At 29.2% G+C, this 27,115-nt stretch overlaps 2 protein-coding genes and 1 long non-coding RNA gene across 6 annotated transcripts in view; all 3 read left to right on the forward strand.

The window, feature by feature from the left end:
- The window catches only part of LOC107456920 (uncharacterized), a 59,149-nt gene extending 55,327 nt beyond the window's left edge, over positions 1–3,822 (forward strand). The window contains exons 27-28 of the mRNA XM_016074899.3: positions 992–1,310; positions 3,654–3,822. Of these exons, the coding sequence (XP_015930385.1) occupies positions 992–1,310; positions 3,654–3,691 (357 nt within the window). The 3' untranslated portion in view covers positions 3,692–3,822. The remainder of the gene's footprint in view (positions 1–991; positions 1,311–3,653) is intronic.
- A 4,227-nt stretch (positions 3,823–8,049) lies between these two features.
- Positions 8,050–11,798, forward strand: LOC107456915 (uncharacterized). Of its 2 annotated transcripts, none has more exons than XR_001585773.3 (3): positions 8,050–8,145; positions 9,475–9,665; positions 11,244–11,798. It is a non-coding gene; the product is annotated as an uncharacterized lncRNA (long non-coding RNA). The 2 variants fall into 2 exon arrangements; XR_011636885.1 differs by having other exon boundaries at positions 8,063–8,371.
- A 2,242-nt stretch (positions 11,799–14,040) lies between these two features.
- LOC107456907 (kinase suppressor of Ras 2) overlaps positions 14,041–27,115 on the forward strand; it is a 40,180-nt gene continuing 27,105 nt past the window's right edge. For 2 of the 3 annotated variants that reach the window (XM_043045303.2, XM_043045304.2), the window contains exons 1-7: positions 14,045–14,377; positions 18,755–18,895; positions 20,628–20,766; positions 21,697–22,225; positions 23,225–23,394; positions 24,994–25,057; positions 25,694–25,774. In XM_043045303.2, coding sequence (XP_042901237.2) covers positions 14,219–14,377; positions 18,755–18,895; positions 20,628–20,766; positions 21,697–22,225; positions 23,225–23,394; positions 24,994–25,057; positions 25,694–25,774 — 1,283 coding nt within the window. In that variant the 5' untranslated portion in view covers positions 14,045–14,218. Of the gene's footprint in view, positions 14,378–18,754; positions 18,896–20,627; positions 20,767–21,696; positions 22,226–23,224; positions 23,395–24,993; positions 25,058–25,693; positions 25,775–27,115 lie in introns of all 3 variants that reach the window. The other variant, XM_071181601.1, reaches the window with a different exon arrangement.

A 27,115-nucleotide genomic window follows, 5' to 3' on the forward strand; every position in this document is an offset into this window, starting at 1 on the left:
CCTCGGCCTCCATTGCCCTTAATATCCTACCATAATGGTTCACAAATTATGCGTCGTAGCTAAGTGACGACACAAAAATTGAGAAACATAAAATATTAAAAAAATTGGAAATTCATTTGGCTATTTCCTGAATTGTTATAAGAACCCAAACTATCAATATTTTCAATAATAAAACTATGCCGCTAATTTTGACAAAAAAAAATTTCAGTACTTACTGCGGCTAGTAGCAAAACTGCATTGTCCCAGAAATCAACATAATTTATTTAAGAAAAATTATTTAGTATAAGAATTAATTCAATAAACATGGGGAAAAACAAGATTCGATACAAAAACAGAAGCGACCGAAGTAAGAGGTGGAGATTTTTAAAAAAAGGTAAAACTAGAAAATAATAAGGTAGCAGGAGAAATAAAGTAACTTTATATTTTAGAGAAGTCATTTTTATAAACAAGGACAATATTTTAAACTAAAAAATATTCTCAATTTTATCTATTGCTCGGAGTATTAGAGTAAGTGATTTTATTTCGAACTTAATCTCCCCAGTAATTTATCCCCCCCCCCCTCTTTTTTTTTGTCCTTACAGTTTTAGATTAGCTTCTCTTCCTTTCTTCTAAGTTGGAATTCTTTATTATACATTCCACTAAAGTGATAATTTCAACTTTTCTAGTAGTATTCTGTCTCACCTTAATAAGCGTATAAAAACTTCAAAATTTCGAGAATTTAGTTCAAGTAAACCATGAAGTTTCAAATACTGAAGAATATTTTCAAAATATCAAAGAAAGCACTTACTCTAGGTTTACCTAAATTAATTTTTTCTACACTTATGTAGATGAAAAAGAATTTGCCGTGAACCATGGTATAACATACTCTTACGAAGTCTTGATATGGTTAACACTAAAAAGACGTTTTAGTTTGTATTTTTGCCTTCTAAGAGTTGTGTGCATTCTACTGCATCTATAGTGTTAGACTTACGCTTAAATGTTTTTGTTCCAGATTTACAGAAATTCAGGACCTGATGAATTATTTTTCACCTTGTTTCAAAAAGTACCGTTCGAAGATGCTAAAGGTTTGGATCTGTTTGAATTTGGAGATCTGCCTGAACTTTACATGGTTACGTGGAACGAAACAGTCATCCAGATCTTCAGGTTAGAAGGAGAATCTGGATTGAAAGAAGCCTTCACTTTACATGGAAAATGTATAAAGAATGTCAAAGCATTCGTATTAGAGAATGATATTTATTTAGCAGTTGGACAGCAAGACCTCGAAACAGATGGAACAGTTACATCAGTTCTCTACAAAGGTTTAATAAAAGGTAAAAATGAATTATGGATATTTGAGTCTATTTAAAGAACTTGGGAATATTTTATGTTAGATTTTTCGTAATTTAATTGAGTATTAAAGTTAACCGCTAATAAATTTTTAATGTACTGAGTGTAAAATAAAACAAATAGAACTAACTTTTAATCTAATGATCAGATTTTCACGAACTAAGAAGCATTCGTAATGATTCAAAGGACTATCCTTAAAGTGATGCCATAGTATTCATTACATATTTTCTTGCTTTTAAGTTTCCTTTATTTCATAAATTTAAATTTTTTTCTTCCTAATCCTTTAAATAATCAGTTAATATTAATTAAATTTTATAAAGAGTGAACGCAAATATTTCTGTTCTTAATAAATGTAACTGCTAACTTTTTATTTCAATGCAAGTGTATAACTATTATTATTCATTGTCACTTCTACCAAGTAACAAAATCTAATTTTAACCTTTCTTCAACCATATTAAACATTGACATATACGCTATTAGATAAACTTTGATTTCCAATGAACTTTTTGACTCAAAATCTACATCCAAATTATTTAAATGTTAATGAGATCGTGGGATTTACTGAATCTGCTTAATTTTTGGCTGTGTCCTTTATCAATACCACTCGTATAATCTCTGCTGTACTCCGAAATTGATCGAATACTTACTTTTTGAATTAGCTTATGATCAGACAGGTCGGGGGAGATTGTCTGCTTTGGCCTGTCTCTGTGTCGAAATATTCAATATGTTTTTATTTTGCTTAAAAATTACTTGAATAAGACTTTATTTCGCAGCTTCAGCTCATTTCTTACGAAGTAATAAGCTTTATTCTGAGTAACATCCTTTTTTCATCGCCTGAAGCTTATTTTGTTTTCACAATTTAATCAGAATTTTTTAATCCAATTTTTCAGAAGCATTTGACTCTAAAAGTTTCCGCACGAAGACACGAAATTTTGTTGTTCAATCGATATCCGAAGTGTAGGGAAACGATTTGATAATTTGTCTGCGATTGTTACATGAAGCATTATATTCCTTGTAATCTGATTCTTGCCCTCAATAGAAATCTATTTCAATCTACACAGATTGCCCCATATTTTCCACAGCACTTAATATACTAAATTGTGCAGACAATACTTATAATTTCAAAATCAGACAAGAAAACGTACTTTTTCTGAATAAACTTACTTTTTTATGAATCTATCTGTAGCTATCAAAATATTAAGTAGCCGTAATCTGGATAAAGAAACCCAAGGATTTAGTCAAGAAATCGGCAGAAAATTGTTTTCTGAATGCTAATATCACTTTGCATACTCTCCCATATATTAAACTAAGCAAATCTAACAAACGTGATACCAAATTAAAAATCTAAATTATCCAAAGATCAATGTAAAAATAATTCTAATAATTTAGTTTAATTTTCGGGAAAAAGAGTTACAATGAATTTTACATTTTAAATTACGTATTTTTCAAAGACAAAATGAGAAGTTAGAACAAAATCAGTCGAATAACTTAAGTAATAGAATTTTAAAAAATAGAACCAAGATTCCTTTCCCTTTTTCGGGATCTGCCAATTTTGCCTATCGCACCTCTCTAGTGGTCACCTGAAATGTCTGAAATTCTCTGGTGGAGTGAAAACCTTTCCCAATTGTCCTAAATGACAAATTTATCAGGCCACTGCCAGACATATCTTGAACTCAGTTATAGTCTTCTCTGTTTGCCATAGACGTGCTTAAACTCAACGGTGCATTAGACTCTGTCTGTGTCACATCAGGTTGGAGATAAAATTTCAAAAGTATCCTATTTTTAAGTTATTTCTAAAGACCACCACGCTAGTGTGATAGGTTTCGTCGGAGTTCACCACGGGTTTGGGCTAAGGTTGGGATTACCATGGTGTTGATTCTTCGTGCTAAAGCTTAACCTACAGAAGTTGAGATTACAGCCAAAGGTTGGGTGTCTGATTTTGCTACACTTTCTCCTGTCTTGTTTTAATGGCTCGGAATCCATTCTAATATTCCCAGTGTTTTCAAAGCCGAAAAAGTGTAAGCATGGTTGTGCGGTTGGGAAACGTAGTACGGAGACAGGGTAATTATTATCATTTGTTTTTTCCATCTAAACTGTTGTGTGTGAAGTATACACCTGCTGGCTATGTGCGTGCGATCGGACGCAGTGAGAAAGACTCTTAATCACAATCTTTTAACAGGTAGAATTGTAATCATTAAATTTACTCGTTTAACACTACAGTGTATATGCATCATTATATTTTATCAAATTTTATAATCTTTTTTCTAAAAAAATCTGAAGTAAAATCTTATGTGACTTTTGTTGAAATCTGAATTTTGTTTTTACAGGTTCAAAATTCATACCACATAACTTCATTTATTGTTAATATGGCTGGACCATGTTTTTAAAACTGAACTTTTTTTTGCACCGGACTGAAGCCTTCCAAACTGCATTGTTATTGTTTGCAGCTCGTTTATTAAACATTTGTTACATTTTAATAAATATTGTTGAATTTTATCTCTTGCTCTATTTCTTTCAATTTAAAAAAGACTACTGATAAAATTTTATTTCAGGGAAACAGAACATAGTTTTACCTTATTTCCACATAACATTTTTCCATTGTTACTTTTGATTTGATAATTTAGTGAATATTTCGCGAACAGTATCGAAAATGTATTTCTGAGTGCGATATAACATATAAAATCTGAACATGATGCAACATAAACTGAAAGTACATATGAAATTGCATACAAAACATATGCTGAAAATACATATTTTAAAAAAAATAAGTTTTATAAAAAAAAATCGCTTCATAAAAATCTTTTAAATTATCCCCTCGGAAGCTTTTGTGATGTAGAATTTGTGGATCAATTTGATTGGATCTTTATTTTTACATTCGATTTAGTGCAGATTTAGTTTCCTTGGGCTTTTAATTATGCGGTAGCTTTAGTTTCAAACTCTTGTACAAGTTTACCCTACTTTAATTTTAATCCTGTCATGAATTATTCCAAATGCAGAGATTCGCAAATTTTTGGCACAATTTCAATAAATGTAGATAACTGTGATTAAAAAAAAATTAGTGCCAAGTTTTTCCTTTTTTAATATCTTTGCTGAAATTAGGACAATGGTATATGTGAGCTAGTAATATTAAAAAAAAAAGTTCTACAACTTTAGACCTACTACAGAGCAGGGAGACGGAGTGAAAAGTTAGTCTCTTTTTATTATTTTCTTAGAGCGGATACGTTGTCAACTACCGTCATTAAGAAGGGCTTATTGAATATAAGTAACTTTATATCACCTATACTGTCTCAATAGGCCAAAAGAGGGGAAATTTGAAAATACTTAAAACTCTAATTCAAAAATCACAATTTTGCTAATCGGTTCGCGAAAACATTTAAGAATTACTATTCTTGGGAAGAACAAGCTTGTCAGCAAAGAGTAGAGGCGACCTATTCTTTGCCGCAAATTTCACGTCGCCTGTTCATTAGAGACCGAAAAACAAATGTTTCCTTTTTGGTAGACACAGGCAGTGACGTTTCCATTTTATATGCAAATAAATTTCAAAAACGTAAGCCACCCCAACAGACGCTTATTGCAGCAAATTCCTCAACAATTAACGTTTATGCTGTACTTTAACTTCATATTTCGGGTTAAGAAGGCAGTTTAAGTGGAAATTTTTAGTTTCCAATGTAAATACACAAATTCTCGGAGCTGATTTTCTCCATAGTTTTGAATTGATGCCTGACCTTAGAAATAAATGTATCAGATACTTAAAAACTAAGTTAAAAACTCCTGGTCATTTATAGCAAATGGAACTGCATACAGTTAAAACAATTTCTAAAGATAATCTATACTTTGATCTCCTAAAAGAATATGCATCTATAACAAATTTAATCGATCTCAATAAACCTGTCAAACATAATACTGTACATTACATTATAACTAAAGGACCTCCGTTAGTGGCAAAGCCACGTAGCTTAGCTCCTGATAAGCTAAAAATTTTCAAATCTGAATTTGAAAACAAGATGCATTTATGGCATATAAGACCATCTAGTAGCAACTATGTTTCACCTCTTCATATGATACCTAAAGAAGGATCGTTAGAATGGAAACCAATTGGTGATTACCGTGCTTTGAATGCACAAACAGTTCAAGACAAATATCCAACTCCTTGTATCGCTGATTTTACTGCAAATTTACATGACTCGAAGATATTTAGTCTAATCGACCGTGTCAAAGACTATCATCAGATTTGCATAAATCCTGGAGGCGTTCAAAAGACTGCGATATGCACCCGCATTCGACTTGTATGAGAGTTTGATGATGCAATTTGGGTTATGCAATGCTAGTGCTACTTTTCAAAGGTTTATCGATGGAGTTACTCGTGACTTAACAAACGTTTATGCTTTTGTAGACGATATTCTTATAGTATCAAAAGGTCCAGATGAGCACTTCAAACATTTAAAGGCTTTATTCTCTAGACTAGAAGAATATGGTCTTTGCGTAAACGTTTGCCAACATTGATGGATGGTCTAAGTTACAGTTCATTTGCTTAAAAATATACTGCTCAAAGAAAAAAAAATCTGGTGAGGTAAATAAAGTCTCTCCCGGTCAATAAACAATATTGGAGCAAAAAAAAGTAATGAGCAAAATTGATATAAACAGCATAATATTCTGGAAAGGGAGTTATGCGGTGTAGCTACCACTATAAATATTAAAATACCAATTCACTAGTATATAAGACATGTTAACTTGATTCCATCTACCTAGAGGTACATTTTGATATATGAAGGTTGACATAGTCGATAATTTAATCCCTTCAACAACTTTTCGTTTCTTAAAATAATTTTTAACAAAATGACGAGATATTGAATTGCAAAACACTACAGTAATTTCTATCGTAAATGAAACCACAAAAATATTGATTTTAAAGATTTTATAAAACTTTATTTGCCACTGATATAACATGAAAAAATAAATTGTAATGTGCATGCTTATAGGTCTGTATGTCATGTAAGATTTTGCTCAATTGAAATATATCCTATAATAAATGTTTGTTCTAGAACACTTGAGGTGATGTCATCTTTAATTAAACTAACGACTTTCTTTTCTAACCTTGAATGCGTTAATTGTTATTTATCTTGTTCATAAGTTTCTTAAATGAGCATTTAAGATTGATATAGAAGAAAAGAAAGTATAGAATAGAATAAAACTTTCTACTGCGTTATAACTACACCGTGTTCAATTTTTTTTTTTTTTTTTTTTTTTTNTTGTTTTTTTTTTTTTTTTTTTTTTTTTTTCTAATTCAGATTTTTTTTTCTTCTTTTTAATCGAGTTTTAAGGACGCCGTTTACAGTACCGATCGGAGCACGAAAACGTTTTCCTCCGTTACTGGTCTATAAAACCGATATCAGTAAGAAGGTACTTTAGAAAAGAGAATACTTTTAGTTCATTTTCTAAAAAAGGGTGCAACGTTGAATCTGTTAAAAAAAAAAATCTTTGATACATGCTTTGTAACTCGTAAAAATATTTCTCAATTCCAACTGAACAGTATCTGACAGGCCGAATTCTTATAAATTGAGCACTCTTAGTTGCTCATGAACCCTACATTCTCTTGATTCATCTTTCACCTTAATTCTGACGATGGTTATCTATATTAGCATCATATAGCAGCACAATAAGAGGCATTTATAATTTCCTCTGGGTGATACGAATGCACTTATTTATACTAAGGCTCCTCTATTATCTATTATTCTCCTCTAATTCAGGTCCCGCAGTGGACTGATCGTTAAGACACGGTTCCCAGCAGATCACCGAAGTCAAGCATCACTGACTACGGTCAGTGTGCGGGTGGGTGACCACTTGGATCAGTCTGCTTAGGGACCGAGGGTGTGCGGTATTGGTCCTCGTTAAACTGTGCTACCGTAAAGTGCTCGACTTCGCGTGCAGGACATCGAGCTGCCAAAGCGGGGGTGCCATCCCCTCTGCAGAGGATCAAAATTGTGATGGCATGTCTTCGGATCATCCTCAGGGATGTTTCCCAGACCGTCGCCAATAGCCCATTGTGCAGCTCTAGTGCGACGTAAATCAACAACAACAACAACATTACTTCAACAAAAATAGTAGAAAATGCTTAAAAAGGATTAAAAATTTAATTCAAATATATGTATGAAAAAAAAGTAAAAAAATAATTTTAAAATAATGAGTAAAAAGAGAGCATGTTGGCCATCAGTTCTCAATAAGCGATTGAAGATTTCTTGGTGTCTAGGATTCAATGGTGCCAAAAGAAATGATATTTTTGAAACTGGCGTTTCAAAATTCATTTGGCAAATAAAAAAAAAAGAAATCAACCTTAAAATCACTAGATAAAAATGTGACTTAAAGCTTTTATATTAGATTAGGTGCAATTAACTTGCTAGACAATGGTCGGAATCTGATGTATATTTGACCGATTTTTCCAGAAATTTTAAAATTTTGTTTCATTTATCTATTTTACAGTATTGGTACGAAAAATATTACATTAAGGGACACATTTTCTAAGCTATTTGAATTTAACATTCTGTGTATATAAATTAAAAAAAATGCAAGGTACCTGTTCCTTCAGGTTACAACATTTTGTAATGTAACGCAAAATTGGTCCAAGGTTTATGCGTTTTTAACTTAATTTTTCTTTTTCGATTTATGAATGTTGGCATTGAAGCGCTGGCATTGTGCCAAATTTTGTTACGACTTTCGCGAGTTTCCCATCTTTATACTTATACAATCTTTGGTTCAACTCCATGGTTCAGTCGCCGCCATTCTCATGGAGGGTCAGCGAGAATGAAATTTTTAACTTTAAAGGTATTTATAATTTAGTAATTTTCTAGTAAACTTTATAAATTTCAGTTATAGATAAATAAAACTTTAAAGTAGTATCGTAGGTAATGTTTTACCACAGTGTCTTCACGAATAACGTCGTCGTAACATACACGCAATAATGTCTTCTCGTAACATACGACGCCGCCGCCGCCGCCGCCGCCGCCATTGATTGTGGTAATCAGTTTGAATGAAATTTTTAACTTCAAAGGTATTTATAATTTAGTAATTTTTTAGTAAACTTTATAAATTTCAATGATAGATACATAAAACGTTAAAGTAGTATCGTAGGTAGTGTTTTTCCTGTAGAAACATTCACTGCAGGTACTTATAATTTTGAGCACTTCATCAAAACATTCAAGAATTCAGTAAATATTACAATTGTGCTCATTTTTGATAATGTTCGCAAGTAATTGTTAACTATTCTTTTACTACGTATTGTCTGATTATAAATAGTAAGTTTAGAACAGGTTCTTAAAAACTACTTGGTTCTGAATTTCACTGCAACATTGATAAAGGTAAAATTAAATTTTTAGTAAACAAGTTTGCAATGTTAAAATAATTATTAATTAACCGGCTACTTTTCAGTTAAAACCATTACATTTTAGAATGTTCGAAATTTTATTCATATGAGGAACACTGTTGTTACATTATTTAAATTTCCTGTTTAATATATTGTAAAATAATAAGTTATTTTCCTTTCTTGAATATAGACAGATTTGCATGATTTTGATACATGATTAGTTATATTAATTTATGAATCATAGCAAATGGTTAAAAAATAAGCAACAATGTAGTCTAATCAAAGTGTGTTTACGTTAAATGAAGATCAGTGCAGAAAAGGTATTAAAATTTTTCTTTAGGAAGTTTTTAATAAAAGTGTGAACATTTCCTATTGGCTCTATGAGCTTATGCAATGTACAAAAATATTTTGATAGTTAAGTGTCATTGTACTTTATCTTTTAAAAAAATTAAAAAGTTATTAAATTTGATATATTTTTGTACCTGTATATATACTTGAATATTCACTTCCAATAAAAAGAGCCTAAGGGTTTTATACTATAATTTCCTCTTTTTTTTTACAAAAAAAGAATGAAATTATTACTTGAGAGTGTTTATAAATGAAATATTTTTCGGCACTTTGCTTGGTGATAATGATATTTTTTGGTGCAGGTATTGTTATGGATATCTACCCATTAAATTTTAGACATTTTCAAATTAAATGCTTTAAGTTTTAAAGAAATATTCAATTCTTAATAGTTTTAAATTTAATGTTTTCAATGTGTAGTTTAACTTTTTCTCTTATAATTTTAGCTTCGTCTGCTAGATTTAGAAGCTTATCTACCAGGAAGGTATTTTGAGATTGACTGTTGGACTCTGCAAATTGAAATGAGGTAGAAAACTGAGAGCTTTAAGTTCGATCCGTACAGAAAACAAAACAACTGGTTTGGAAATGCTACCGGTGCTCTTAAAGTTTGTCGGAGAATGAAATTTTAACTTCAAAGGTATTTATGATTCAGTAATTTTTAGTAAACTTTATAAATTTCAATGATAGGTAGAGATTAAATGATAAATCTGAGATTAAAAATTTAACTAAACAATAAAAAATAAATATTATGCATATTGGCTTTTAAAGAACATTATGTAAATATATTTGGGGGGGGGCAAAATATAATTAATATATATATATATTACAACTTTGAAGTATGTGAATTGTTAAAGAATTCTCCTTCTACATGTTTTTTTCAACCATAAATTGATGATTTTGAATTCTCTTAGTATCTTTTTACATTGATGGACCTATACGATTTTTAAAATAAGCATTTGTTTACTTAATATTTTTCGACTCTCTTTTTGTTGATTTGCCACATAGCGAGTAGTTATTTTCTGGTTTAATAGAAGAAGTTTAAAGGTTTTGCAATTTGATTTTTTTTTTTTTAAATGTATGATAGTTTGCTTGGGAGTGCTTATGAGCTAAATTCTTTTAGTTGATCTCCTATGTTGACTATATTTAATATATATTTACAACTTTGAAATATGTGAATTGTTAGAGAATTCTCCTTCTACCTATATGATTTTTTTCAACCATGAATTGATGATTTTGAATTCTCATAGTATCTTTTTACATTGATGTTCTTTTACATTAATCAAATTTTAAAATAAACAATGGAGGAAAATAAGCAATTGTTTATTTAACACTTTTTTTGTTGACTGGTCACAAAGAGTTTTACAGTTCGAATTTTTTTTCATTGCATGATAAAGATAAAAATAAATTTTTAGTAAACAAGTTTGCCATGTTAAAATAATTATTAATTAATCAATTACTTTTTAGTTAAAACCATTGCTTTTTAAAATGTTTGAAATTTTATTCACAAGTCGAACACTGTTACATTATTTAAATTTCCTGTTTTATATATTGTGAAATGATGAGTTAAATATCTTTATTTTCATTTCATGAATATAGACAGATGTTTTTGATATATGGTTAATTACATTAATTTATAAATGATAGCAAATAGTTAAAAAATAAGCAATAATATGATTTATTCAAAGCATGTTTACGTTAAATGAAGAACAGTGCTTAAAAGGTGTTAAAGTTTTAGGTGTTAGTTTTTTAAAAAAATGTGAACATTTCCTATTGGCTCTATGAGCTTACACAATGTACAAAAATATTTTAATAGTTAAGTGTCATTGTACTTAATCTTTAAAAAAAAAAGTAAAAAGTATTGAATTTGATATATTTTTATATCTGTATATATACTTGAATATTCACTTCAATTGAAAAGGGCTTAAGCGTGCTGAACTATAATTTCTTCTTTGTTTTAAAAAAAATAATAATTAAGAAAGAATTAAATTATTATTTGAAAGCGGTTATAAGTGAAATATTTTTCAATTCTTGCTCGGTGATACTGAGATTTTTTGATGCAGGTATTGTTACGGAAATCTACCCATTAAATTGTAAACATTTTCAAATGAAATGATTTAAGTTTTAAAGAAATATTCAATGCTTAATAGTTTTAAATTTTCTTTAACTAATTTAATGTTTTAAATGTGAAGTTAACTTTTTTCTCTTATAATTTTAGCTTCGTCTGCTGGATAAACAAGCTTATCTACCAGAAAGGAGCCATTGATTTTTGAGATTGGATGCTGCACAATGGAAATTGATATTCTGGTAGAAAACTGGGAGCCATATATTCGATCCTGACAGAAAACAAAACGACTGGAGGTTCTCTTTAAATCTGCCGGAGCTGAAAGTTTGAAGAAATGTGCATCCCTGTGCGATTCATCCCTGCTGTGTGATATGCATTAATGTCGCCGACCATTTTATAAAATCTTTCAATAAAGCAAAGATTTTCAGTTTATTGCTCTGAAATATAGTTCAGTTGCACAAAAACAAAAAATTGAATTGAAGAAAAACTTTAAACTGTATGAAATGACTAAAGTTTTGGAATTTTTTTTAATTTAAAAATAATAATAATTAAAATGATAACTCATGGTCCTACTGTTACTTTTTGAAATAAAAACAATTTTATTTAATTACAAATACGTGTTCTTAACTTGTATTTAAAAAAAAATAGTTGAGTGAAGTTATATTTATATAGTGTTTTGTTTTAAAATAAAATAATTAAGTAGTGAAATGTTTGTCATGATTTTATTTTTTTATTCTTAACTACTGCATTGTGTAATTTATTCTAGTCATTATAGTTATGTCTAAGTATTATGAAAATTCAAGAAATTTTGAAGATATCAGAAGCAATTTTATTTTAACATTGTTAAACATTAACTCTAACTTATGAGCAATTATACTACTACCATTGTTTTTATTACTTCAATTTTGCAGTTCAAATTTGAGGTAAGAAGCTTATATATATTTTTATGATGTTTAAAATAATGTGATTGTAAAATAATGATAATAGTAAAAAATTTCTTTGGCTTAATATTTAAAATTTAGCAGAGCATTTACTTACATTATTGTAAAAACAGTTTAAATCAACTTAGAGAAGAATCTTGTTTAAATTTTTATATATAAGGTTCTTTGCAAAAGCAACTTTTTTAAATGCATAATATATGTTTTTTTTAAAGACTAATTCTTCATAACGCATACTATATAATCAGAGAAGAACGAGGAATGGAATTGTCTTAATCAAAAATCTTATAGTAACTTTCTCAAGAGAGTAATTGATTATAGTCAAATTTTGATCATTAATACTAAAGGCAACTTTTAAAAGATAATGTAAAAAATTTATTATTTTTTTGTCTCATTCTTGTATGCAATTATGTGTTTGTGCAAATTTAAATTAGAAAACACATAATATTTACTGACAGTTTTGAAATTAAAATGTTATGTAAATTTTTTGCAAAGATTGTTAGTTTAATAGAACACCTTTGAATAATTATCGAATTGATTAAAATTTCTGATATGCCCATAAAAGTTATTTTAACATTATAAAAAAATATTAGCAATTTTTATGATATTAGTTGTTTTCCTGGTTTCATTCCCTGGAAAAATTTCTACCTTGCATTTGAATTTTGTTTTTAGGTGTTTTGCTAAATAAAATTTCAAATACTAAAAGAATAAATTTACGTAAGTATTTCTCCATTTAGCAATTCCAGTGAAAAAAAGAAGGGGGAAAAAATATGTGTAAATTTGTTGAAGTAAGTAATTTGAATATGTGCCAATTATTACAAGAAATGTCCACTTAAAAATTGAACAATTTTAATATTAAAATTTCCACTCAGTTCAAATGTAAATATATAACTTAATAATTTTATAGTGTGGTTTTTATTATATAATTTCAGAATATAAATAATGAATGATAATTGTGAAATTACAAATGGCTCAAGTTACACATTTAAAAAATATATATATTACAAACTAACAAATTAAATTAAGATTTTGATAAAATAAGCCCAGTTTTTTTTTTTTAAAATTAAAGAGTACATTTTAAAATTAAAGACTTGAAAATTATTAATGATATAAAATTTGTCAGAAAACCCATTGTATGAATAAAAGAAAAAAATATCAATAAAAGTTGCAATAAAATATATTTCCTCATTAAGTTTGAAATATTAAAAAAAAATCAGCTGAACATAAGATATACTTCGGAGTAAGGAGGAGAAAAATGGAAGGTAGCAGAATTCGCTAATATAATTTTATTTAGTATTTCTGTATTGCTAAGTAAATAATGCATGGAATGACATAAAACTATTGTTCTATGTTTTACTGCTTCACAACAATACAGAAAATTAAGTAAAATTATATCGCCGAATTATTCTACCATCCATATCTTCCTCTTGCTTACTCCAAAATAGTAAAAAGCAGTGCAAAATAATATCAGAAAATACAAAATCTAATATTATATAGCATCAAAACTAGCGCAAAGTAATATTATGGCGAACGTTAGATAATATTAGCTTGCATAGAATCTAATATTATATAATGCAGAGCAAACAGCGACCTCTTGTATCTTTCTAATATTAGAAGTTGTGCAAGATAACGTTAGATTTTGCCGATTTTCTGATGTTATCTAATATTATGTGCTACTTGGGTAGTGGGAAAACAGACATTCATTTTATCCTTCTCATCAACATCATTTTTAAAGAAATTGGGTTGAAGGTTTCAGTATTTATTTTCTTCGAATGCGTTCTTTTTTGTGCAAGATTGATATTTGAGTGACTTGTGTTTGTCAAAGTAAATCTTCTATAGAACATATAATTAGAGCACCACAATATTCTTTTACTGGAGCTCAAAACAGGAACACACTACTATTTGAACCTATTATTTTGAATAAGTTATTTTGAAAGATATTTAAAATGGGCAGAAAAAAGCACACGTATTCTTACCCTTTATTTTCCAAAAAAGAATTAACTTCTAGAAAATGGCATCATACGGATGTTATGGATGGCCATATTAAGTATTCCATCATGGCTGGCTGTAAGTAGCAGTCAGAAGGATGGAAATAAACATTTCATATATTCTCTGTAATTTGTTCCAAATTGCAGTTTGCAGTCATCATGCACCGATGTCTGTTAATAAGAGAAAAAAGGGACTGAAATCATGGCTGACAATGAAACAAAGGACAGTATTTTTAAAGCGATAGAAGCATGCACTACCGCTCAATCATTGATAGTTATAAATGCACAACATCTTGATGGTTTGCGGACACAGTGTGCTATTACTGCTGATTTAACTCAACAAGAAATTAGAATTTTGGAAGTAAGTCTAATAGTAAACATAACACAGATGATTATTTAAAATACAAAAAGGTAGTTTTTGATGAGATTTAACGATTGTATAAACTACATAGTTAATCATGCGTGTAAACAAATTTATGAGATTAACTTCCTTAAAATACTGATTTTAAGGTAATAACGTTATTTAAAAGCTTATTTTTTTATTAACTGGGATAAATTTTTTATGTTGCCTTTTAATATTTAGTTTACTCATCAGTGACGATTGTTTGTTTACATATGATTAGGTGACAGTAAGATATTTTCTTCTTAGGGTGAATAAAGAAATTTCTCGAAAGTGTAAACGAAGTGTTTCAGGAAACAGTATAATTTAGTATACTTCAGTATTTCACAAAATTCTGAACAATAACTAAAGAGCATCAGATTTTTGAGATTCCTACAATATTTTCAAAAGTCATATTTTTTAGTTAATTGCGCATTTTATAGTTTTTCTTACAATTCTTCTTAATACCTACTGTTTGATGAATTATATCTGTTTTTATATCACTGCCTTATAAATAGTAATAGTTGTTATTAACTTATGAAGTTATAGAATATTAATTATGTTTCAAATTACCAATTTTATGCTGCTTTTAAATGTAAGTTCTTATTCAAAGTTTTAACACCAATATGGTTGTTGTACTTTAAAATATCTCATCAGTTCACCACAACCTTTTTCAAAAAAGACTGCTGAAAAAGATAACTTAGCCAAGGTTGCCACTCCACAGGGAAAACCTGGAAAATACAGGGAATTTAAAAATCATCTAAAATAGCAGGAAAAGTGCAGGGAATTTTGATTTTTTTTTTTTCTTTACAAACTGGGAAAATACAGCAAATTTTATTTCGTATTTTTGTCTTTTATAAAATGGTGACTACTCAAAACGTAATCTATGGGATATTTAAACATGGTATTTCAGCTATACTAAACTATTTCATTTACTATAGCATTAATTATGTTCAGCTATTTTTCCAGCAATTAAAACTAATAAATATAGTTAGCCCAACAATTCCTCACGCAAGAGCCCAGTAATTGGTGTTTTCTCTTAATATATTCTGCATAATATGTACAGGGAAAACACAGGGAATTTTTTTGCAGATTTAAGTGGCAACCCTGTTAGCATTAAGGGTGTTATAGCAATTCATTTTTTATACAAACTAAAATTGAATAATATTTTTCTTAGTAACAATATTGATGATGTTTTAACATTCATTTGTTTTAAAAGAAAAGGTAAAGTTATATTTATATTGTACATACAAAGTATTTCATAAGTAAAAAAGGTAAGCATACATCATCTTTAATAGAATTGAAAATACCTGGGTTTTAATTTTACTCGGTGGGGAAAAATTTTTTTTTACCAATATATAAATTATTTATGTGCTTAGCCTTGAATTAGCATTTATTTTGAACTTCTTTTGGATTAAAGAAATATTTCTTAAAAATTTAATAAATAAATTTTTAAGAAACATTGCTTATAATTTATTAAATTATTAAAAATAATAATTTAATAAATTATAAGCAATTTAAAAACTCTAATTTTACTCAAGTTTTCGAATGTTTCATGGTGCATGAAACATTCGAATCGGAAAAAATATCGGAATTCTAAGTACCACATACCATGGTGTAAGCTACCGTAACCATGAAAAAAATAACTTATATTTACGATAAAGTATGCACAAATAAATTGTATTAAAGATGTATCTCAATAATTGCAATAACAGAAAAAAAACTTTAAATTTGCGAAATTAGCAAGAGTCAAGTGTGCCAATTAGTCATTATTGAAATACAAGGTTTGAAATTCGCATGTCGTAATAAAAGTCAAAATTTTTTAAACTACGTGAGAATGTATCTCAGAAACTTCCGAAAAAATCATTGAAAAGCAACTTGGATTTACAATGCTATCAGCACAAATTAAATGCAACCAAAAGTTATCAATTCAATGCGCGATGTATAAATCACGAGTAGTAATATCGTAATAAATGTATCGAGATTGTATGAACAGCTTGAAAATTAGTAGTTATTAATACTAAAAAACAAAACAAAAAAACAATCCAAACGTCACTTAGATTTATGATGAAATTGGAAAAATCAGTACACGTCAAAAAATTATTATTTAAATGGCCGATTTGAAATTTGTTTGACGTAATAACATCATAATAAAAATATCGGATTTTCAAAATCACATGTAAATATGTATTAATTCTTTTCTTTGAAAAAAGATGAAATTGGCACAAATAAAGTACACCAAAAAGTGATCAGTTAGATGCAATTTATAACTCGGGAGTCGTAATAAATATATCGGGAACCACATGGAAATTAGTAGTCATAAATGCAATTTAAATGTCACTTGGATCTATGATGAAATAGGGAAACGCAAAGAGTGATTATTTAAATGTGCAATTTGAAACTCTCACTGCATAATAATATCGTAATAAAGATAATGGATTTCCAAAATGATAAAGTATAGCAATAACTGCCTTTTAAAAAATCATTTACATTTATGATGAAATCGGTGCAAATAAAGAAAGTCAGAAAGTGATAAATTAGATGCAGAAAATTAAAAACATCAAAATATTTAAAAAAGTTTAACTATATTAAATTTTGTATACTGTAAATTTATCTCCATATTTAACAAAAATCTAATAATTTCATACCCACTTTAAAAGCTTGGCTTGAATCTTAAGTTTAACTTGGAAACTTTTTTGTAGAAAATGAGACACTGCTGTGCAAACAAAAAATTAGGAACACTATTTTTATTTATTTGCAGGAACAGGGACTTGTGATAAAGGGGCCATAATTTTTTCCCTCTAGAGAAATTTTGTTTTCTTAGAAATGGAATATTTATTGTTTATTTGTGTATTTTTTAAAAATCACATAGCAAAGGCGATATTCAGTGAGCTGAGAGCTGTCACTGTTCCAGCATAGTTACAGCCATGCTTAAATGTCACGAAAATGTGAGGTTTTGAACTTCATATATTAAGTAATTCTTAACGTTTATATTATTTAAACGGCTTTAATCATGTGGTGATTGGCTGTGTTCAGGAGATGAATAGATTGAGTTTACATTTAATTAGTATTTTACATTTAATTATTAAGTGTAAAAAGGGAAAATATGAAAACAAGAGCAGTGCGTCATTCTACAATGGCGGTTAGGATTCTTCTGGTGAATGACAGAGACAGTTACTAATCGTAACTGTCGCGGTTACGATTAAGTTAAGTTTGGTCGCCGCACACTCCCCCGCCAGTATCAGGATACTGATACGTAACAATCGGGGAAGGTAACTCTACGGCCTGATCTAGTCCGTTGTGCAGGTTTGTCCGGAGAATCTTTTGGTAGATTCGGTTCTTTTGAGGGAAAATTTTGGATCGTGTTTGGTTCGAATTGAAATAGTCCAAATGCTGGTTGGGGACGGTCAATAGAAATTGTCTGTTCTTTTTCACGTATCATGATGGTGAAATGTTTTTCACTTTTCCGTATGACTTTAAATGGTCCGTCATACGGAGGTTGTAGAGGTTTTCGAACTGAGTCCCTACGGACGAATACGTGGGAACAAGTTTCAAGTTCGGGATGTATGAAAATTCGGCGTTTATCATGGTGTGACGTCGGTTGAGGTCTTAAGTCTTGGAATAGACGTCTTAATTTACAGACAAATTCTTGTGGAGGATCATCATTTGGAGTGGGAATCAAGAAATCACCTGGTAAGTTTAATGTTTCACCATAAACTAGTTTAGCTTGGGTTGCATCGATGCTTTCTTTAACTGTGGAATGCAAACCGAGGAGAACCACTGGTAGAGCATCTGTCCAGTCTGTTGTTGCATAGCACTTCAAAGCGGCTTTGAGTGCCCAATGAAAATTTTCTATCAGGCCATTGCTTTGAGGGTGAAAACTTGTTGTTCGGCAACGTTCAATTCCAAGCAATTTCGTCAGGCTGTGGAACAGTGAGGATTCAAAATTTGTTCCTCTATCAGTCGTGATGTAGGTTGGTATGCCAAAGCGGGCAATCCAGCCTGTAAAAAACGCTGATGCTATAGTCGTTGCTGACATGTCAGTGACTGGGATAACTTCTGGCCAACGTGTATAACAGTCTATGCACGTGAGACAATATTGAAATCCTCTAGATTGCGGAAGCGGCCCGATGAGATCCAAGTGTACATGATCAAATCTTTTCGAAGGAATGGGTATTGATTCAACCCGACTTCGAGTACGGCGACTGGACTTAACTTAATCGTAACCGCTATCATAAGATTTGTAATACTTTCTGAGAGTGTTTGGTGTAGATTAATATATGTAGATATTTTTTTAAAAATTATTTCTTGATTTGTCATTATATGAATTTATTTTAATGTTTGTGTATTATTTTTCAGAGTAAACTTATTAAACTATTCAGCAATCAGTTAGTTGCTAAAAGAAAATGTCCCGAAAGTGCATCCTTGCCAGAATTAAAAAAATTCCCTTGTCTGCAGAACTGGCTGCAGGTTGTTGGACTTTGTCCAGAGTCCATGGAAGTAAGTAATTAATTTTAGAAGTTTTTATTTATTTTATAGCTTCAGGAATAAACAAATTGCCAGAACTACTGTCAATTTCCAGCTAAAAAAAAACATTGCTAGCTTATTTTTACCTACTCCTTATAGCAATATTTATGTACAGCCAATTTGGTTTTGGGCTTACTCAGGAAAGGGGCATACGGAAACAAATGCTAGAAGGTCTGGTTATCCTTACAAAAGTGTAATGCTTTTTTTAAAAAAGTTTCAGATATTTTTTTATGTATATGAATTAAATTAATGTAAACAGGTATACCTTTAGTTTAGATCAGACACTGGTGAAACAAATGAAAGCTAATATTAGGTTTTTTTAAAAATTGATGTGCAAAAAATTAAAGAATAAGTTACAACTTTGAAAAAAATATTGTCAAAACGTAAAAATGAGGCTTTATGTCTTGAAAAAGGTCTACAATAATTTTTGTCTCAGGGTCTGTAAAACCAATAATTTTCACTCTTTCTTATTGGTAGGCCCAGAAGCAGAAAGTGCCTAAAACTGTGACGTACGTCGCAGAACAAACTAAGTCCTGCAGAACAATTTGTATCTTGAATAAGTGAGAGCGTTTTCCCGTGATCCCCCGCCCACCTGCCTCCGATAGTTTTGCAGAAAAATCCCCAACCCTAATCTCATACATTCTCTTAGTGTTCGGACCTTCATATCATAGGCATTTTATTAATAATTCATCATCGTCATTACCAAAATTTTGTACTTCAAAAGTGATTGAAAAAGTAACAAATCAAGAATGTTTGCCTTGGTTTAAAAAATAATGTAGTGTATCTGTGTATGATCCTGTATTTTAATAAATGAAAATATGTATAAATTAATAAGTCCTGTTGCAGAACATTTGAAAATATTCTGCTTATGGGTTGGTAGGTAGTAATGGTACTTAAAAACTGTTAATCATTCTCAATTTTTTATCTGTTAAAGAGTAGTAAAAATAAGCATTCTTTGGCAATTTCACCATTTAAGAAATGTCTTAGTTGCTGACTTTAAAAGAGTATAACTTTTCTTTTTTCTTTTCTTAAAATGATCAGTTTTAATAAATTTTGTGAAAATAAGCCTTAGTGTCATTTATACTTGCTCCTATTTTCAGTACCATTATCAAGCTTAAAATATTTTTAAAAATTATACTGCATGATATGGGCATATTTTCTTATTCTTAGTTTCACTGTTATGTATTGTTATTTTTTTTTCTTCGGCAAATAGGACATTTTAAATGGTGGTGTTGATTTTCTCAATGTTGGCTTGTATGAAGCATTTGATTAAAAATGTAATCTTTTCAGTTTCTGAATCCTACGCAAATGTAATTTTCTATGTCATTAAGAAAAATGTGTTGTTTATTTAGTTATTTTACCTTTTAAGTTCATTTTTTTTTTTCTGTTTTGCATTATTTTCCTACATTCAAATAAAACTAGTAGTTTTCTTTGTATTTTTTTTCTCTTAAATAATTTCCTTTTTGATGTCACTAAATTTAATATTAATATGTAAAATACAATGGAGAATGTACCATACATTAACCATTGTCTTACATTAAACCATTGCATATTAGCAATGAAATATATATTTACTTATTCATTTCAATTGTATCACAATTTTAGCTATTTTAACATTTCTTGTAAATAATCTAAGTTATTAGTTGTATTTTGACAGCCAATATTTGGAAAAATCTAAATTTGTTTTTATTAACTTTTTTTTCAGAACATAAGTACAAAAATTTCCAATATGGAACTTCTTTTAAAATTGCCTGAACATGAGGTAAAGAATCGCATTGCAGATGCTACAGATGATGAGAAAAGGAGACTGTTAATTGCTCTTAGAAACTTAAAAGCTTATACAGGTATCTTGAAGTTTAAAGTCAATATGTAAGCTGTAGCTTAAATTCATAACCAGAGAATTTGTAAATTATAGAATTTAAGGTTTTTGTATATATGACTGTTTACATTACCATTTTTCATACCTAATTGATATATTTCAATAATTATTTATGTTATTAAATTAGAAAAAAAATAGCATATTACCCTTTAAGACTTAAAATAATGTAAAATATTTTTTGTTCTGAGAAGTTTCTTATATGCTTGATTATGTTTTTAGTATCTTTTATGGTGTAATTCTTAGTGTTACTAATTCATCTTAAAATCACTGTGCTTATTTTATTGCTTTTAAGGTAATTGTTTTTGTTGAATTAAATTTTTTTATAAAAAAATTATGAAAGACATAAAATTATTCTCCCAAAATTAAATATTTCAATTATTCTTATACTGAGTTTGTAGTACTGATATTCCTGACTTACGTGTTCAGAACTAGTGCCTGGGTAGTAGCTTGATTATAAAACTAAAAAATTCGAGGTAACGTTGGAGTTAGAGGGGGCTTTTCTAAGTGTTAGCGACTACCCTGTAGTTAAAACTTACAGACTGCCGACCAATTATATGCATGGTTCTCAGGCATATAGCGTTACCCATCGGATTCAGTGTTTCAAAATTTTTGGAATTCAATATTTTCATAAAAATCCTATGTTTTTAACATTATCAAATTTCTATGGGGTTATATAATTTATTTATATCTTTTTCCCAGCAAAATGAAAAAAGAATCAAAAGAACAATTCTAAAACCTTATGAGGCTATATCCATCCAAATACTTAGTTTTATTTTTTTCTAGATTTTTATTAATTTTAATTTGTTTTTGGTTTTTAGTAGTATATTTTAAAAATATTAAAATTTATTAGTCTTGTAATTAGTAAATATTAAAGATAACTTTTAAATTTTTTTAGAAAGGCAAATTCGAGGAGAAATTAGCAATGCCACGGACTTGGATTTACATTGGGAATCTTGGGATATCAATTCAACCATTGGCTCCTCACCACGTACTCACCATCAACGCAGAGTTGGTAGATCTTCTGTACCCTCTGAAGAACTTTTAAAGAGTACGCCTACTCATGGTCCTCAATCACCCCCTACTAATATGAGCTCCAGCCTCCATGGAGGGCATCATCTTGGTCACATATCCATCTCTTCATCATCATCTGTCATTTCTTCAGCTCATCATGGCCCTTGGTCACCAACTCTCAACTCCACTTTATCTCCAAATTCACCTTCCCCTAGAGACAAAAGATACACGCCACCTCCTACGCCTTCTATGTCAGGTAAAAAAAGTGAGGGCAAAAAGTTTCCCACTACACCACCTCCTATTAAAAAACATCAGACTAATCTTCTACCTGAGATATATCCACTTACCAAGAGTAAATCACATGAAGAACACTTGGCCAATAGGATTGAGCAAGCAGAAAATGTTGCACCCAGGTAGTGCTTTTTTTTATTAATTAGTGTATATTTATTAATTATAAAGTTTACCCTAATAAAATGTGTGACTCCAGGGATTCCTTAGGGCTCGATTCCTGCATATACTCTATTTAAATTTTCACCAAATCCCATATAATGGAGTAAATTTTATGAAAAATTATATTTTTTATATCACAACACTACAGTTGAAGGAAATAAATTTTATAAATTATATTTTAAAAAAGTCGTGAAATTAACAAAATCAATATGAGAAAAGAGCTAGCTATCAAAATTTAATATGCTAACTCACTTAAACGTTTTATGACAAGAAGATTCTTTAGTGAACATTCAAAAACTAATAAAATATTACAAATTATACATACAATTCCTTTTCACATATTTTTTAATTAAATGTGCAATTTAAAATTCATGAATATTACTTATTAATAATAATTCTTCAATAATTTTCTGTATTCTTTTCCAATTGTAAAATCAAACATAGGTCATAATTTAAATAATTGTCATGATAATCATTCAATTAATATTTTTATTTACATTATCAGGAGAAGTCTTCCTTTTCTTATTTTTGTAACTTCTCTTTCTGTTTATGAGTGGCAATTTCATGATAATCCACTAATAAAGAAAAAAACCTGTTGTGACTACTTTGGTAATTAAATTATCAGATAATTGTACAACATGCTTTCACAGATGATACTTAATTATGTTTTTTAACTACTGTTATTTCTTTTCTAGATAATCCTAAAAAATTGTCTACTAGAATTATTTGTCTTAATTAGTAATAATAATAATAAGTGTGAGTTTAAGTTATGAGATAGATATAGAGAAATGTAACTATTTTTGTTGAAATAATGGGTCATCTGAATATTAAATTGTTTTTTTGTTGTAATATTGGATGCAAAGTTATGTGAAATTTTGTTTCGGAACCCTCTGATATTTAAGGAATAAATAGTAAATAAAAATAGTTTTCGTGATTGCTTGAAATTCCACTATTCTTTTCAGTTCCAACGACAATGTCCCTCGTCGAAGGCTAGCTACAGAGCCAGGATTAGAATCATCTGGTTTCTTTGCACCGATGTCACCTTTACCGTCATTTCCAAACAAGTCACCTCCTTTTATTAGTCCTGATCAACAAACTGATGGATGCTTCATTGAAGATACATCAAATCAAAGTAAAGATTTTAGACAATTTATTTAAGCTTACATTATTTCATGTCAATAAAGATGAGTTAGTTGATTATTCATTGTAAAAGTTGTGTAATGCATTACTATTAAAATGTGTTTCCTTACCCCTAATTGCATGAAATTTAGTAATATTCTTCCCATGTTAAATAATACTGGTTGTATTTGTTGCATACTCATTTAAACATCTACTCTTATTATCATATTTGTTTTCCTACACTTAAATTTAATATTATTAAAACCATTTCAAAACTCATTTACAAGGAGATAACTCACTTTTACTATAAACAACCTATTTCGAGGTTTTATTTTTCAAATTTCCATTACAGATAGATGTATAAAATAACTATACAAGAGTTCTGCTTTTGACTTTTTTTACTCCTAAGAGTCATGATTTTAACTAAAAACATTTTTATAAAAATATTTTAGAGGAACTGCTTTGTTTGCATCAAATTGAGAATTTTTATGTGAAATTTAAATCAATTAAGTTAGATATTATTTATTGGGAATCTAGGAAATAGTATTTATTTTATGGTTGATTAACATCTATTATACTCATAATAATTAAAAGCTAATGCTCTTTTAGGTACAATATTATTTTGTTGCATGCTCTTGTGTATGTAATATGATTTTATTCATTTATTTATATATTTGTAATATTTTACTATGTACTAAACATATCTCTGGATGATAATTTGGTATTTTTAAACTTTATTTTAATGAAAGCTAAAGACTTCTTAATTTTGCTGGATATTTCTAAACATTTGTTTAAATAATTGAGTTAAAATCAGGGTTTATGCTATGGCATCATTTTTTGCAAAGTGTGAAAAGTATCAATAAAAATGCTAAAATGTAACAATAGATTTTTGCAAAGGCATTTTAAATGATTCTACTCTTTAAAAAAATACATATATACAAGCTTTTGTGAAAAATTTATGACTTAGATTAGGTTGAAGCATAATGATTAACAAAGATGATGATATCAGTTCTGCTATGAAGAAAGAGGTTAAAAATTTATTAACGGAAAGAAACCAGATTTTGTCATTCTACCTTCTGCAAGAAAAACAGTGGCCAATTAACAAAAAAAAAGAAAGGAAAAAACACTTGTTTTCTTGTAGAGAGATTCTGTTTATCTTTTCATTCTGAGTCAGACACAACTTCTGCTCTCAAACACTGATTTCATCATCATAATTTCATTGCAGCATGAAGTCAGATATTTTTCTTACAACTTGCGTGCTTCAAATCATTTCTTAAGAGGTTGCTTAGTTGCCTGTTTTCTTTTGTATGTTTTTTATTGTTTCTATCTATGCACACGTAGAAAAATATTTCTTGAGCAGGAGAAAAAATGATGATTTGCCACAAGCAAAGTTTGCAAATGAAAAGGAAAAATATATGACTGATTTTTTTTTATAAAGAAATCTTGTTATGTGATACTCTTGTTGTAAAGTTAGTATCTTGCTGAACTTCTTTCCTGATTTTAGCTTTTTTTACTAAATTTTTAAATCTAGCTCAAACTCTGATTGAAATTTTAAAATATTTTCTCCTTTTTAAAAACTATTCATAAGGATTTTATCTTCTGTTTAAAATAGACACATCTGTTGCTGCACCAAGATCTCCGAGACCTCATGGAATGGGTCATGTCATTCATCATCGGTAAGCTATTAACAATTTTAATGATATTTTTAGCTTTTAGATTTATAGCTTACATTCCTCAGGGATGATTTTTTTTAATGTTTATTGAATTTCACTTTTGTGTTTATTGAATTTCACTAGAATTCCACTTTTGTTTTCAGTTTAATAAATATGTAACTGCGATTTGAAGTAACATTCAAGCTATTTAAAATCACACATTGCATTTAGTATTCATAAAATTTTTAAATTATACATCATGTTCTGTATTTACTTTATTTAAAATTACACATCACAATTCATAATCACTTAATTTAAAAATCTTACATCAATATTGGTATTCACATGATTTAAAATTGAAATTCACGCATTGCACTATATTCGCAGTTTAAGACTACGCATTGCAATTCACATTCAGGGGATTTTATCTTCCACATCTCGGAAATTATATTCGTGCATCATTATTTATTGAAAAATTTATAACATTCTATTGATATGTGCTTCCTACATACATTTCTTTTCCTTTCTAAAAGTAAAGTCATTTATAATGCAGTTTGCACACAGCATTTTTAAATTTTTATTTATTTTTTCACCAAAAGAATAGAAATACCATCCCTGATCTCTTAAGATTTAATGCTAATGTAAACTTTTTTTTATTAGGTTTACCTCTACTTTGAAGGTTACAAGTTGTCATTTCTGTGATAAAGCTATGTTTTTAGGTTTTAAATGTAAAGAATGCAAGTAAGTTAGTTAACAAAAATTTTGTTATTTGCTGGAGTTTTATGCTTTCTTTTTCTTATTTTACTGCAGGTTCCATACCATTTTTTAAAGGTGCTTATTTTTTATTTACGTCTTTTAACCCTTTCGCGACGGGAAGTGCAAATGTGCGCTTATTGCTGAGGCCTGCAGTCTCTTTCGCGAGTGTCTGTTCAGGGCCGGAGGGTTTTTGCTGTTAAGCCTAAATCCATGAAATAACCTAAATTTCAACACGTTGTTTAATAATGTTCTGTAGAGTATTTAAATGACTTATGCTTTATATATATTTCTATAGATATTTATTTACTTAAGTCATTTCTTGGTTAAACATATATTTTACACATTTTATTTCATTATGTACTTACCATTTAATAACTTTTAACGTTATATATCTGAAAACTAAATATATGACTTAAAATTCTTTTTTCGTATAAAAAATTTTAAACACTAACATTGCACTAAAAACTGGGCCTGAAATCGAAATACATAACGCTGTAGCGAAAAAAAAAAACTCCCCTGCTGACTGTAAACAAATACCACGCTCGAATTTAGCCGTCATGAAGCATTTCTTTCTCCTCCATTCCTTCCCCTTAAAAACCACTTGTATGTGAGTCATACTACTCTCATTTTGAGTAGAAGGTCAAATCTACTTGTATCTGAAACCATATGGACACACAATGCCATCTTCTGGCAGAAATTTTATTTCTTAAAACTTTCCAGGACACTGGCACAAATGAGTGATGGTCGGGGGTGAATGAGAACGCTCTCTGGCACACCTGCGTGTCGGTCGAGATGTGAGTGTATTTCTTGCTGCCACGTATCTGCGACAGTCGGCGCGAAAGGGTTAAAAGCCCTTAAAGATGCTTTTTTTTTTATTTGTGGTTTGTAAAAAGTGCTTAATTTTCTATCTTTTAAAAGAGGTTTTTTTTTCTTTGCCGTATCGTTTGTTGTTCTAAATTACGACAATTTTCTCTGCAATATATATCAGAAACTAGTTATTTTTATCTTGATTATGTAAAGTTCTCGAAAATGTTTTTGAATTTTATTCATTTTATGTTTATAAATTAAGAATAGAAAAAAAATAATTTTTATTACTGCCCAAATCCTAATTATGATATATTTTTTTTAGAAAGTGATTAAAAATATTTTTTGATTGCTTAAAAGGTGCTTATTTTTTGTTGAAAAATCTGATTTCGCACCCTGTGTTTTAAACTGCAGTAAGGAAAATGTAATATTTCGAATCATTTTTTTTTTTTTTTAGCATAGTTAGTCGAATAATATTATAGTATTTTATAGGTAAACTTATTGTTCTGAACACACCTTAAA

Source organism: Parasteatoda tepidariorum, chromosome 6, assembly GCF_043381705.1.
Source record: "Parasteatoda tepidariorum isolate YZ-2023 chromosome 6, CAS_Ptep_4.0, whole genome shotgun sequence".
In the NCBI taxonomy this organism is placed as follows: domain Eukaryota; kingdom Metazoa; phylum Arthropoda; class Arachnida; order Araneae; family Theridiidae; genus Parasteatoda; species Parasteatoda tepidariorum.